Source organism: Apteryx mantelli, unplaced genomic scaffold, assembly GCF_036417845.1.
Source record: "Apteryx mantelli isolate bAptMan1 unplaced genomic scaffold, bAptMan1.hap1 HAP1_SCAFFOLD_40, whole genome shotgun sequence".
NCBI lineage: Eukaryota > Metazoa > Chordata > Aves > Apterygiformes > Apterygidae > Apteryx > Apteryx mantelli.
Genome location: NW_027118755.1, coordinates 1,850,006 through 1,863,275, shown reverse-complemented (window position 1 = coordinate 1,863,275; position 13,270 = coordinate 1,850,006). Strand labels below are relative to the sequence as shown.

The window sequence follows — 13,270 nt, the reverse complement described above, 5'->3', positions numbered from 1 at the left end:
TCTATTAAAAACTTCACCAATTGTCGTTGAGGACGGACTGGAATCAAGATATATGGGCCATTATCACTTATCCACTGATAAGCCTCCACTTGCTGGACAGGCAGACCCAATTGCCTTCCGGGCATTACTTGCCTTTTTGCTTCATGCCCTGCAATTCTTCCCTAAGGGGGAGGAAGGGATTGTCTCTCTCTCTCTCTGGGAGCTGGCACCAGAGGAGTCAAAGTACGTTCCTTCCTTTCGCCATTATCTCATTTCTGGAATGCTTCAGTCAGACTCAAGATAATGCCAGTAGACTGACCTTGAATCGTGACTCTGGGAATGCCTAGGGCTAAGGCTTTCCTCCACAATCCATTTCTCCATTCTCGAGATTCTGTTTGTGGGTCTTTAGGCTTACTTCCCTTCGATCTAGTTTCTGTTCCCCATGGGGGTATCACTGGTCTCACCCTACGATCTCCTCCACGGGACTTCAGGTTCCTGTTCTCTTCTGATGGATCTTCCCAGCCCATTTCACGGCTGTGGTTAACAATGCCGTGTATTAATACTGCCCATGTAGGGAGTTGCCTGCGGGGGGGTATGTGGCGGGGTGTTGTTATCACCTAGTCTTTCACTGCATTCTGTGTCTCTTCTTATCTCATCCTAATTTATAATTAAATAGGGTTTAAGAATTGCTGGGGCTCCTCTAATGAGTGGTTTTAACACTGCCGAATTTACTATAGCAGATATTGGGATATCACCGCGTCCTCTTGGTGCATGGCTTGTATGTAAGCAGCTTTTGTGACAGCTGTGGAGAGCTCACTTATAATTGTAATGGGGATTATGGAAGGTTCACCTCGCTCCATTGTGCCTATTCCTCCAGCCCAGTAAGCTACTCGACTGGTGATAGAATGGGGTATATCTGCAGAGTTGGGTCCTAAATGTAAGGAAACTCCTGGACCCCAATAGCTGTTTGCTATTCATCCTCACTCAGCATTATTCGGTCACCGCCACTTAGGCAGACTTGCCACAAGTATTCAGTTTCAGTTTCAGCTGTTTTTCTGCTCTCTCTCTCTTGCAAATTTGTCAATTGTAAGGAATCCCAGGGAGTGGTTTGCATAGTATGTCATGGAGCACCACCCCGAGGTCCCTTGTTTCCTTGGGTTTTAACAATGGGTCTAGCTTCATAGTCGGGGGATTTGAGGGGAACAAAGGGTCATCTTCTCCTGGCTCGCTGTCATCGGGATCAGCCCAGATGTTTCCGTCCCAGTCTTCAGGGGATACTATTAGTTTCCTAATCTGTACCATGTTGGGGGGCAGGTGTGGAGCCTGCATAAGCGTCATCTCGACCTTTTCTCCCAAATTTTGTCTTTTCTCCTTTTCCTTCTGTAACTGTTTCTGCAGTTGTTCAATTTTCAAAGACAGGAACAACTCAGTTGTGGAAGAATGGTTAAGTGAACAGGGGCATGATTTCTTAGCAGTGAGCAATCCTGCCTTCATGATGAAGGGAGGATCCCACGGCTATGTGAACTGTCCTTGAGCATTCCTAGACCATTACAAAAGGGGAAGGCAAGTAGTGGTAAACAAGTCAAGGAGGGGGCCGACAAGCCCCTCCACGTGAACAGCAACTTTGCACCAATCATATATCTGCTTTAGGCGCGTGGACAGAAGCTGTAAACCAATCATACAGCTATTGCTAGCACATGCTCTATCGCCTGTCTATATATACTCTGTGTAAGCTCTAATAAAGGGAGAACGACCATACTCATACTGAGACTCATCGTTACTCCGGGCCCGTCCCCCCACTCCGACATCTGGTAGCAGAGGATGGTTTACTTCCGTGACTACCGATAAGAGTTCCGACATTGAGTAACCTTGGTGTTTTGTTTGACAAAGTTGTCTAGCTGATGGAAGGTTTCTGCAAGTGTTACTGAAGTACTAAACGCTGCAAAGTAAGACATCGTCTGTTCAGTCAAATGAGAAGCTAACCCGTAAGTCTGCTTGGTGATTTGGTCAGAAACATATGTCACCTTACAACGGCAAACGTTGCCAGGTCCAAAATGTACATCGTCTTCAAAGTGACTAGCTTTGAGGGCGCGTACACACGCACATGCCAAACCGTTGTCATAGCCTCGTGTCTCCTTACCATGGCTCCGTTGCTAGATGCAGGTACCAGGTGACTGTTTCATACTGCGTAACTCTGAAGCTCTAGGCATGCTAGGGCAGGTCCGTCCTCGACTGGATAGCCAGTAGGTGTGAAGTTTACGAATCTCAAAAGTGTCATTAGTATTACAATGCAAACGATCTCCTGCCACTGTAGGAACCCGTTTCAGTCTACTGTCAAATCCATGTGCAGCTTCCCATCCTGTGTTGCTACAAATAGTTCCTTTTAGATTAACTTTAGATCTGAGGGTCGGTGCAACACTCTTGCCTCCTACCAGGAGCTTCAGACAAGAAGGCACCCAAAGACACAATTCTCGCAACTGTAACTGCTACATCCTAAAGGAGTACAGCTAAACCAGCAGAAAGCAGCTGAAAGCAAGGTTAGGAACAAGACACCTTTCTCAAGCAAAGGAATGAGCCAAGCCGAGACCATATCTGGAAAAGGAGCTCAGAGTTCATGGAAAAGGCACCTCTTCAGCAACCACTAGGGACCACCAGAGACCCCCATAGAAGCCCCCTGCAGACTCAGCCCGCATGCATAATGACTATGTAAGTATGATCATTAGTTCCAGGAAAGAGAATGAATATGTATAATCATTCCGGGAAATTTAAGGCATATGTATGTGTCACCGAAATCGCCTTTTGGTAACATATGTACCAAAGCAATATAAACTTTGGCTAATGCAACACAGGGCATGCACGTTGGGCGGAGCGATCCCCCATGCACCCGGCGCCGTAATGAAGAGAATGCCTGCTTCTTAATACTCCACTGGTGTTAAGGAGTTTTACTGCCGATTTCGGTGACAGTAGGGTAGGGCGATAGGACAATATTGTACTGTACTGTATCATCTACTTGCCAAGTTTCACAGAGTACTTTGCCTTCCCTGACCCTGGCAAACTGTTGTCCTTTTGACATGGACCGTGTCATTCTTTGACATGTACCGTGTCAATCTAACATCGCTTCGTGCACTGCGAACGCTGGAAAGTGCCATCAGAAAATGCCCACGAATACCTTCGGTATACGAGCTAGGGAAAACAACGACAACAACCATGCAACAGCCTTCTCACTTATGGCCCAGGCAAGCCGCAGGGCGAGCAACGCGGGATACACCTCAGAGCGTGGCGCGCTGCGGCCGCAGCCCTCCCGCTCGGGGGCACAAGTGAGCGCGGCCGGGGCCGGGGCTGGGGCTGGGACCGGGGCAGGCAGAGGCGCGGTGCTTGCCGCGAGCAGCGTAGCGGCGGCTGCGGGGTGCGGGCGGCTCCTTGACGGCGCTCCTCATCCCGGGGACCTGCCTCGGGGAGAGACGAGAGCGAAAGCCGGCCCGGGCTGCGCCCGCCCCACCGCCGCACGGCTCCGCGCCGGGCAGCGACGCCCAAGGGCTGCGCGCTCCTTGCCGCCGCGGCCGCCCAGCTCCCTCGCGACCCCTCCGCGCGCCGGCGGAACCGACCGGCCCCGCGCGAAGCCGCCCCAACCGCCCGCCGTCCCCATGGCGACGGCGGCGGCGGCTCGGGGCCGGTCACTGCCCCCCCCTGCCCCGCCCTGCCCACAGGGGGCGTGGCCTGCGGCCAGCATGCCCCGGAGCTGCGGCGGGGAGGCGGGCGGGGGAGGCGCGCAAGCCCCGCCCCCCACCATGTTGCCTGGTGGTGGCTGGCGCGGGGGGGTGTCGCGGCCCCGGCCCCGGCCCGGGCCCCGGCGGCGGCGAGGGCCGAGGCGCAGGGCAGCCCGTCCGCTGCCCTCCTCAGGCAGTCCGCAGCTGGGCGTGGGCCCGGCACGTGTGCTCAGCGGGGGCTGCTCTCGGGGGTGCAGGCTGCCTGCCATCGCGGCGTGCTGGCCGGGCTGGGGTCGGCTGTGCAGGCCCACCGAAGCGCAGCAAGAATACTCCCGGCCACGGAGGCATTTATGCTCCCCGTCGAGCCGTGTGAGGTTTGGTGCCTCTGCCCTTCGCAGGGCGTAGCAGAAGGCGTCGCGAAGGGTGTTTTTGCTCTGTGTGGTGTGCTCTTGCTAGGCAAGCAGGTGAGGAGCGAGGAGCTGAGCAGCCAAGTTCACCTTGGCTGGCCTTGTTGGGGGGGCTGGGATGCGCCTGGCTGCCCGTTCGTTTTCCCGCTAAGAGCCGCTCTCCTATGCGTTCTTTCCCAGGACGTGCACAAGGTAAGCAACGAAGCGCTGGAGAAGCTGGAAGGTAAGCAAGTGCAGATGCCCGATTATGCCCACAAATCGTCAGGTGTGGCTAGAGCACCCGAGCAGCGAAGGCAGGGCGCCTTGCAGAGCGCCTGCTGTCTAGCTGGACGAGATGTGCATTTGAAGGTCCCCAGTGGCAGGAGAGACAGGGTAAAAAGTCGAGGGGTGCCGCATGCTCGAAAGGCGCGGTGACTGACAGAGTGTGTAATGTAGGGGGTGGCTGTGTTAGCTTTCCTTTTCCACAGCCTTCTGGGATAGTTGAATGAGTCCCTGCTGTGTGTTGCAGGGGGCTCATGCAAGGAAGACAGAGGTGACTATCACTGCTGGAGATCTAGGAACACGTAGTAGCACTTCTCAGGTTGACAGACCCACGACAGGCATCTTTTTCTTGACAGAGGGGGGAGAACTGTGTTGGCACAAGTACTGACTGGATGGTGGTCAGGAGAAACAGGTGTGAATGGTGTCCCTTCCGTCTCCAGAGAATCGCCTCTACTGCCATAGGCGGGAAGCACGGCCCTAGCTTTCGTTGGCACTACTTAGTGAGCACAGGTGGGCACTGGCAGCCAGCACTGTTGACTTGCCTCCAACTTAATTTGCCAGACTGTCCTGGCGTGGCACCAAAACTCTTTGCTGACTCCGTGAATCGTTACTTTGGGGGGAGAAAGGGAAAAAAATATAGCCTTCGTTTTCCATAGGGAAATTGGGGGCTGATTGCAGTCCCTGGAGATGCCATGAGGTAGCAAACAAAGCTAGAGTCAGATATGCTCCCTTGCCCTCCTCTAAGCATGTCTCCTGTGCTCTGCAGTCAAGAGCCCGGTGCCCAGAGCAGCAAGCAGAGGCCAAGCTGCAGGCCCAGCCCTTCTCTTATGGCACTGTGCCTTGCTCAGGCTACAAGCAAAGAGCCGCCACCGTGAAGCTGAGCCCCTGGCAGAGAACTGCTGAGTGTACGTGCTTGCTCACTTCAGTTAGCTCTGAAGGCCCTGGGGCTCAAAAAGTGTCAAAGCAGGCACTAGACAAGGCTGCTGGTGGCTGCCAAATCGCTCCCTCCTGGCTGGGACTTCAAAGAGTTTCATACTTGGTAGGAGACATTGTGATTTCCGAGGATTGCCTCTCTGCTGAAGAGGAGAGCAACTCCTGTTTCCTGTCAGGTTGAGCTTGGCCTGGAAACGTGGCGCTGCCTTTTCTGCTGTGACGTCACCGACCGCTGTTGACATCACAAGCCATCGCCGCTGTGTGAGGTAGCAAGAGCAGGGCGGCAGCTGCGGGCTGCCCCTGCCGCTTGCTCACTCTCTGTCGTGACGGCAAGGAGATCAGAGCGCTTTTGGGCCACACCTGAGCGAACAGGGTGCTTGGCAGCTGCGTCTCTGCACCTATGTTCAGAAAGTGAGGCCAAGACGTACGCTGGTACGGATGTGCTGCTTTGGAGAGTTTTCGGAAGCCTCCTCTCTTTTCCTCAAGTGCCTTTTGCACCTAATCAGCCTGGGGTGGGGGTGTGTGTGTGGGGGATGGACGGGGGAAGAGCACAAGGACAGCCTCCGAGCTCAGTGTAAAGCTGGCTGAAGGCAACAGCAGATAGCGCGTGCCCTGTGTGCCTCAGAGCCTTTTCTTTCTCGTAGGCAACCTGCGAGCCAAGGGCCTGTTCTCCAGAGCCCTGGAGTCTACGGGCAGGACCAACGCCAGCTTCAGCGTCCAGGTAAAAGGAAGCTGACACGATTCTTAAGTGCAGCTCCCTCTGCTTATTTACATTCGCAATGCGGATCGTTTCATGGAAGGTGAACGAGGTGGTCAGAGGCAGAGCAGGAGCTGCCAGAAGCCCTGGCCTTAGGCTGTGCCGCAAGGTCCTAGGGACCATGAAAGGCAGCTCTGCTCATGAACTAAGAGGCCGACCCTCTGTAGCCCTAACAGGGAAAAATGACCTCATGAATTAGTGATTTTTGGACTGAAGGGAATTCATTTCCCTTGCCCTGTGCTGCTTGCAGCTGCAGAGCAACTGACAGAAGCAGGAGCAAGTGCCCGAAAGAGGAGAATGCCTCCTGCCCTCTGCCAACACCAAGAGGACGAGTAGAACCTTAACGTAGAATTCTGCATGAGCTCACTGGACTTTTTGCATCTTGACTGTTTTTCAGGAGCTTTCAGGCTCATCTTGCATTTCCTGCTGCTGAGCGTGATATTTCCTCAGCACTTTGTGCTCCAAGTTGTGGGCACTACTGCAAGGTAAAGCTGAGGGAGAATCTTTTCTTGCGAGTGGGGGGAGAAGTGTATGGGCGCAAGCACCGATTGGATGGTGGGCAGGAGAAAGAGGTGTGAATGATGTGCCTTCCGTCTGCAAAGAATCGCCTCTACTGCCATAGGCAGGAAGCACGGCCCTAGCTTTCCTTGGCCCTGCTTCTCCTGTTCTGGAGTTAATCCTCCATCCCTAGCTGCTCAGTTCCAATGCTCGCCCTCCCGAATGCCCAATTGCCACCGCGGGTGAAAACTCGACCACTGGCTGGAGCTCGTGCGGGAGCAGGCCACTTCCCAAGTCAGGAATGGCAGCTGCAAGAGCTGCAGTCGCTACTGCTGCTCTGGAGTGTGCTTAGGAGCTGCAGAGCTGCAGCCAGCTTCAGCCTTCTTTTCCTCCGTGCTCCTCCATAGGCAAATGAAGGCTCGGAAGACGGTTCTGCTGGTGCTGCTTGCTCTGTTTTCCTGCCTTTTTGGTGAGTGTCTGTAGAGGCTGCAAGTAACGGTGGTTCTTTACGAGAGAGCCAGTGCTTCCTTCTGCCTGGGTCCACGTAGACGGCTGTGGCCAGAGGAGCGCAAGTAGGAGCAGGAGGTCCCTGAGAGAGGGGTGCCCCGCTTGCACGTGCCTCCGAGCAAGGGGGGTGGGGATGGGAAGAGGGTGCCTTGCTTTTGCCCAGAGCTGAAGCCAGTTCTCCTAAGCCTGGTGAGAGGCAGTGGCTAGCCTGCCCTGTTCGCCCCAGGAAGTGGAGAAGCTTCCTTCAGGAGAAAGGAGCATGTGCCGGGGAAGGACTCTTCATCTGTTCGGAGGCCCCTCTTCCATCGTTCTCTCTTCCCAAGAAGAAGAGTGGAGAGACAATGATGGCATGTGTGCCCGACCCTCGGAGTGCAGCAGGCAGCCCTGTGGAGGGAGGCAGCTGGTTAAGGTCTCATGAAGCGCTAAAAAAGCCCGGGAGATGCCCAGGGTTGGCTTGCCACCCTTCCCAAGTAGTCTGCAGCCTCAGAAGCGCTTGCATGCCTGAAGCACTGGAGCCCTGCTTGCACACAACTCTTCCGGCATGAGCAAGTTCCAAGTGTAAACAGAGCTTTGGTTTGTGCCTGACAGGTGTTTACCACGTGGGGCTGCTTGATGACGAAAGCATCTGGACGAGCAGAGCAGCATCGAAGGCCTGCATCTTCTCCTCTTTTAAAGCTGTCTGCCAGCAGGTGACCTTCTGAGTGCCTCAAATGAAGGCTGCTTCTGGCAGCCTTAGCTCAAGGGCATCAAGTGCGGCTTTGTTAAAAGTGCCATTCTTTCGGGGGCTAGGGCAAGGTCCACGAGCCACATTGCCAGGTCTGTCAGGTGAAGGTGAATTGCTCTGGGCACCAGACATAGCAGAGAGCTGAACATGCTCCGCTGTTCTGCAGGTGTGGCTCTGTAAGTTTCTGCAAAGCACTGTGTTGCTTTGGAAATCTTGAGTCTTTTGCTTTGGCTCATTCTTTGCCCAGCCGTTCAACGTAGCAACCCCGAAAAAATATGTGTGTGTGTGCCTGATTAAGCAAGCAACTTTAGAGTAGAAGGGCTTTTTAAGAATCGATCTGTTGAATTCCAGGAAATTTCAAAGGCTAGATGCTTCTCGAATAGCACACTAGGCAGTGTGAATTGTGTTCTCTTGCCTGGCAGTCTGTCGTGATCATTTCCCAGTGCATGATAGGGGAGTAGCGGAGTCCCCGGAGGCACGGTGTCTGTGCCTGTTTGCTTGCCGTTGCTGTAAAGGCCGTAGAGCTTCATTTCTGCAGCAGGCCTGTTAGTGTTTGGACTGAATGTTGCCTTTCTTGTCCCTCTAGGAGGAGTTTCCTCTCTCTGGCGTGCACGTGAAGACGCAGAGGTAAAAATGATTTCCTCTTGACTAGATGATGCTCTAGAGGAGCTCCAGTCCCGTCTCACACCATCTTCACGCGACACAATTCCCACAGCTCTTCCCCCACTGCCCTGTCTGCCTTTGCGCCTTGCCTTTCTCGCCGGTGGTCAGCTCTATGTCGAGGTGCCTTCGAGGCCTGGAGCAAGCCCTGCGTGAGCCCCTTAGCTAGGGCTGGGCTGTTGGAAGCTCCACCTTTCTGCTGCTTGACAAGGGCCATAGGGGTAGTCACCATGCTGCAGCTGCTTCTGCAGCTCTCAGCCACTGATGGGAGTCCAGCCACCTGATGCTGCCAGTCACCTCAGGGAGCTTTGTTGCCTCTCTCCCATTCCCGTGGCATAGCAGCAGCCCGCCAAAACGGTGGTCTCTGTCTCTGTGGCGCACTTCTTCCAGGCAAGCGGATGAGGTGTTAGGAGCAGTACTCGGTGAAATCGAGACCCTCCAAGGACAGCTGCGTGAGCTCCAGGAAGTCCTTCACGCTCTGCGATGGAGCACAAAGGACATTGCCCGGCGCGCTCTCGGCGAAGCCCTGAAGCAGACTGAGCTCCCGGGCATGACAGGACAGGTAAGGGGCCATTGCAGGAGGCTCTCGTCAGAGATTTTTTTTTCCTCAGCCCGGCACGTATGCTAGTAGGGTTCCCTGCCAGAGGCAGCAGAAAGGCTTGTGCTGCTGCAACAAGTATGATGGGTCTCTGCAGTTGCTTCTTCTGTGGCTGCACACTCCTTGCAGGGCAGCAGAGGGCCGCAAAGGGACTTTCACTTGTCTTCAGCTCCTCTTCCTCTCGGTCTAGGTATCATCTCTGGTAACAAACTGGAAGGACAGTCCCTGCAGCCCCTATTTCCACCTGCTGCTGATGTGGCAGCCAGTTCTCCGGGAGACCTTGTAACCCAGCTCCCTGAGTGGCGCCTGGCAGCCTTGGGTTCACGTTAGCTTTGCCGACGCAGGGGCAAGCCGCTGTTCCAGCCAGGGTTCCTGCTCTTCTGCTCTGGGGAATGCAGTTGGAAAAGGGGCTGGGTCATAAGCGCTGTGGGCCATGAAGGCTCTCTCCTCGGCCGTTTGCTCGGCCTCCTACGACCCCTGTGCAGGCACTGTCAGCACAAGTGTTCTGCCCTAGAAAAGGTGTCCTTCAGCTCCAGGAGGAGCTGCTGCAAAGCAAGGAGGGAGCTGGTGGCGAGCCAGAGAGAGGCCGCTGCCAATGGCCTGCCCCTGTGCATTGTAAGAGGAAGAAAGACGTTCCCGCAACTTCAGCTTTCGGAGCGCTGGAGTGAGCAGCCCCGCTATTCTGATACTGGCCAATGAGAGCCGAGCAAACCTGGGAGCTTTTCAGGAAATTCCCAAGCTCCTTAGGGCAGAGTGCAACAGCCAAGTTCACCTTAGCTGGCCCAGTAGGGGAGCTGGCATGTGCCTCCTTGCCGCTAATACCTGCTCTCTTTGGTGTTCCTTGCCAGGATGCTCAGAAGTTAATCGATGAAGCACTGGAGAAGCTGGAATATAACCAAGTCCAGATGCCGGATTTTGCCCGCAAAGCATCAGGTGCGGCTCTAAAGGCAGAGGAAGAAGCAAGCCAGGGCACCTCCTGTCTATGCTTAGGCCTATGTTAGCTTTCCTTTTCCACGGCCCATTAGCACAGCTGAACGAGTCCCTGCTGTGTGTTGCAGGGGGCTGACGCAAGGAAGACAGAGGTGACTATCACTGCTGGAGATCTAGGAACACGTAGTAGCATTTTTCAAGTTGACAGTGCAGTGCAAACAGGCATCACGGTGGCAGTGTTCATTAGGACACAGCTATGTGGGCATCCCTTGGTTCCTCCTTGGGGAGCCCTACGTGGAGTCCATGGAAGTAAGAGTGGAGGGAAAGGAGGCAGGTAGCAGGGCTGCGACTGTTCACATACAAGACGGTTGTTCAAGAAGTCCTTTTCTCTCCGAGTGTGCCTGGCGTTCATGCATGTCAGGAACTGAAATAAGTGTCGTAGGGGAGCGTCTCTGTTGCTTGTGTGAGACAAGGTCCGCAGCCTGCGTGGTTCCTGAGATCCTCCGGATAGATCACAGCCCTAGAAACAGATGCAGTCCTCGAGGGAAGGCAGGACTTGATGGGTGCATTCGTGTTTCAGGGGCTACCATCGTGCATTCCAAGACTTCTGCCTCCTTCCGCAATACCAAAGGAATACTCTACTGGGCTGGGCTGCCATTGCTGCACTCCATGAAGTCTCCTGAGGTTCTCCTTGAGGTAGGCCCAGCAAGAAACAGAGAGCAAGCAAGCTGGCGGGGGGGACCAAATGCACTGTTGAGAGTTTCCCTTTGCCACACGAACAGTGTGCATTGTTCTTCTTTCAGCCTGCAAATCAGCCGGGAAACTGCTGGTCTTTCGCCGGGAGTCAGGGTCATGTCTTCATCAAGCTGCCTAAAGCAATCTTTCCACGAGCTGTGACTCTGGAACATATTTCAGTGAGAGTGTCCCCTGGAGAAAACATCTCCAGTGCTCCAAAGGACTTTGCTGTCTATGTAAGTGGTTTCTAGAGTTGGGGGGTTGTGAGGAGCATTTCTAAGCCTTGCAGCAAGGGCAGCGGCGGGCGGGTGAATAGAGGTCCCGCAATGCCGGGAGGCTTCTCCCAGGCCTGTGACTTCCTCCGAGCCTGGAGAAGAAACAAATTGCTTTGAGTTACTCCATTTCCTTTACACTCCTTTCCTTTGTGGTGTGCACTTGAAGCAAAGCTTCCCATTTCAGGGGCCACGCGCTACTAAATGAGCCCTGAGTTACGGGAGCTGGCACACTGGCTCTGCCACAACTCCTCCCAAATAATGAAGCTTGCCCCTACTTGCTCTTTCCTCCTTGGTGCCAATTCTCTTTCCTGCACACCCAAAGTTGCTCTTCTCAACACTGCCACCTAGGCCTCATTCTGGCCGCTTCGTTAGTTCCCCTAGGGAAGCTGCGTCTTCCCGCTGTGTACCTCACTCTCTTGTTTTCTCCCCCCCTGTCTTTGTGTAGGGGATGAAGGCAGAAAAGGAGGAGCAGGGGCTGTTCCTAGGAGAGTTCACGTACATGGCTGCAGAACATCCCTTTGAGACTTTCCAGCTGAAGGTACGGTGAGGAAGAGGCAGGAGAAGCGTAGGAGAGGAGGAAGAGGAGGAGAAGTGTAGCTGGCAGGGGAGAAGCTCTAAGTAGTCAAAAGATAGAGAGGAAAAGACAGCTGCTTTCTTCTCATTTCAGAACGAGCGCTCTGACTCCATACAATACGTGAAGCTGGAGGTGCTGAGCAACTGGGGCCACCCAGAATACACATGTGTGTATCGACTGAGGGTCCACGGTGATGCGGTACCCACCGAAGAGGACTCTGCGTGGCACTCTGCTGGAAACAACAGAGTTCACTGAATAAAGCCTGCAAGATTTGAGCAGCGGTGGTGATGGGCTACTTAGTGTGCCTTTCCTGCCTCCTTTTGAGGCAGACTGCTCTGTCCTTGACGGCGCCTCTTGAAATCCTTCTTGGCACTCTGATCGACTCGTTGCCGTAATTAAGATGTCACCCGCAGAACTGGCTAGGCCTTCGCCACTCCTTCCAGCATTTTTTGCGCACAGCGAAGGGCTATTGCTGGAGAATGAGGAAAGCGGGGAGGAAACCGGGGAAACCAAGAGAGCTTTCCTTAAAGCGTAAATGCAGAAATGCTCCTAGACTCGGAGGACAGTGGGAGAGCAAAGCAGCAGTTTGCCAGGCCATTTTAGCGAGCCACTGCTGTCCCTGGTTCCTTATGCCGTGCGTGACGTGACACGTATGGGCTGCAGGAGGTGGTTTCAGAGGTCAGAGGGACTCCCTGACCAAGGTCTTTTAAATATTCCACGCATGGACTATGGAGGGTGTAATGCTTCCTACCAAAATTTACTTCTTTGAAGATAGTTGATGTTACACTAGATTCTTGATTTGGCAGAGTGATACAGCAATGCACTGCAATCACAAGACAGGTAATACGGGTCTCAGTTCCACTGAGCCTAATGCAGCAATTGCAATGGACAGTTCAGTCACAATACCGATGTGATTCCCGTTACTGCTCTCTATAATATGCTCACTATCGCGACATAGCTGTTGATCTAAAACAAAGGCCAGCCCCGGTGCCCTCGGTGTTGAGATCAAGTCAGCTTTCTGTGCAACAGCTGTGGACAGTCACACCCTCCATGATCCCCCGAACTTCATGGGCACATCACCCTTGCCCATCTCCTCTGAGCCTTCCTCCATCGTAGGGCTTTCTTGGTCGGTCACCTTCCACTCCTCGGCTCAGACCAACAGTTAACGATTCCTGCTGTTGCACGGTGAGCTTAATACACTCACCGTATGAGTGACCAGCCCTCTTGCCTGTGCACGGTGAGGGTCAGAACATTGAGATATACACACACACACACACAGAGATATGTATATATATGTATGTGAAAGTGGTAATTTACAATAGTTTAGTATGTGATTTAACTTGAGGTGGTATTTCATTCATGCGTACTACTGGATTTTTAAGATAAGAGATCCATATCAAGGTTACAACAAGGAACACTACAGTGACGATTAACAGCATGAGCATAGGATGTAACATTAGTCACAGTACTGGTTTCTACTTTTGCTAATGGAACCAGTTCATTATTATCATGTGTGTGCGGTCGCAGGGCCATGATCTCATTGCAATTACAGAGACATGGTGGGATAGCTCGCATGACTGGAGTGCTGCCATGGATGGCTACGTGCTTTTTAGGAAAGACAGGCCAGGAAAGCGAGGTGCTGGAGTTGCTCTTTATGTGAGAGAGCAGCTGCAATGTATTGAGCTGTGCCTAGGGGTGGATGAAGAGCGAGTTGAGAGCTTATGG

At 53.7% G+C, this 13,270-nt stretch overlaps 2 protein-coding genes across 2 annotated transcripts in view; one reads left to right on the top strand and one right to left on the bottom strand.

Annotated features, from left to right (window-relative positions):
• LOC136996518 (SUN domain-containing protein 3-like) overlaps positions 1–13,270 on the bottom strand; it is a 390,273-nt gene that overhangs the window by 227,563 nt on the left and 149,440 nt on the right. The window lies entirely within an intron of this gene.
• LOC136996443 (SUN domain-containing protein 3-like) lies at positions 7,591–11,890 on the top strand. The gene is made up of 9 exons (XM_067317365.1): positions 7,591–7,594; positions 7,638–7,738; positions 8,360–8,400; positions 8,824–8,995; positions 9,880–9,964; positions 10,542–10,657; positions 10,765–10,932; positions 11,417–11,509; positions 11,639–11,890. The coding sequence occupies exons 1-9, from the start codon at positions 7,591–7,593 to the stop codon at positions 11,798–11,800; spliced, it is 942 nt and encodes a 313-aa protein (XP_067173466.1). The 3' UTR covers positions 11,801–11,890.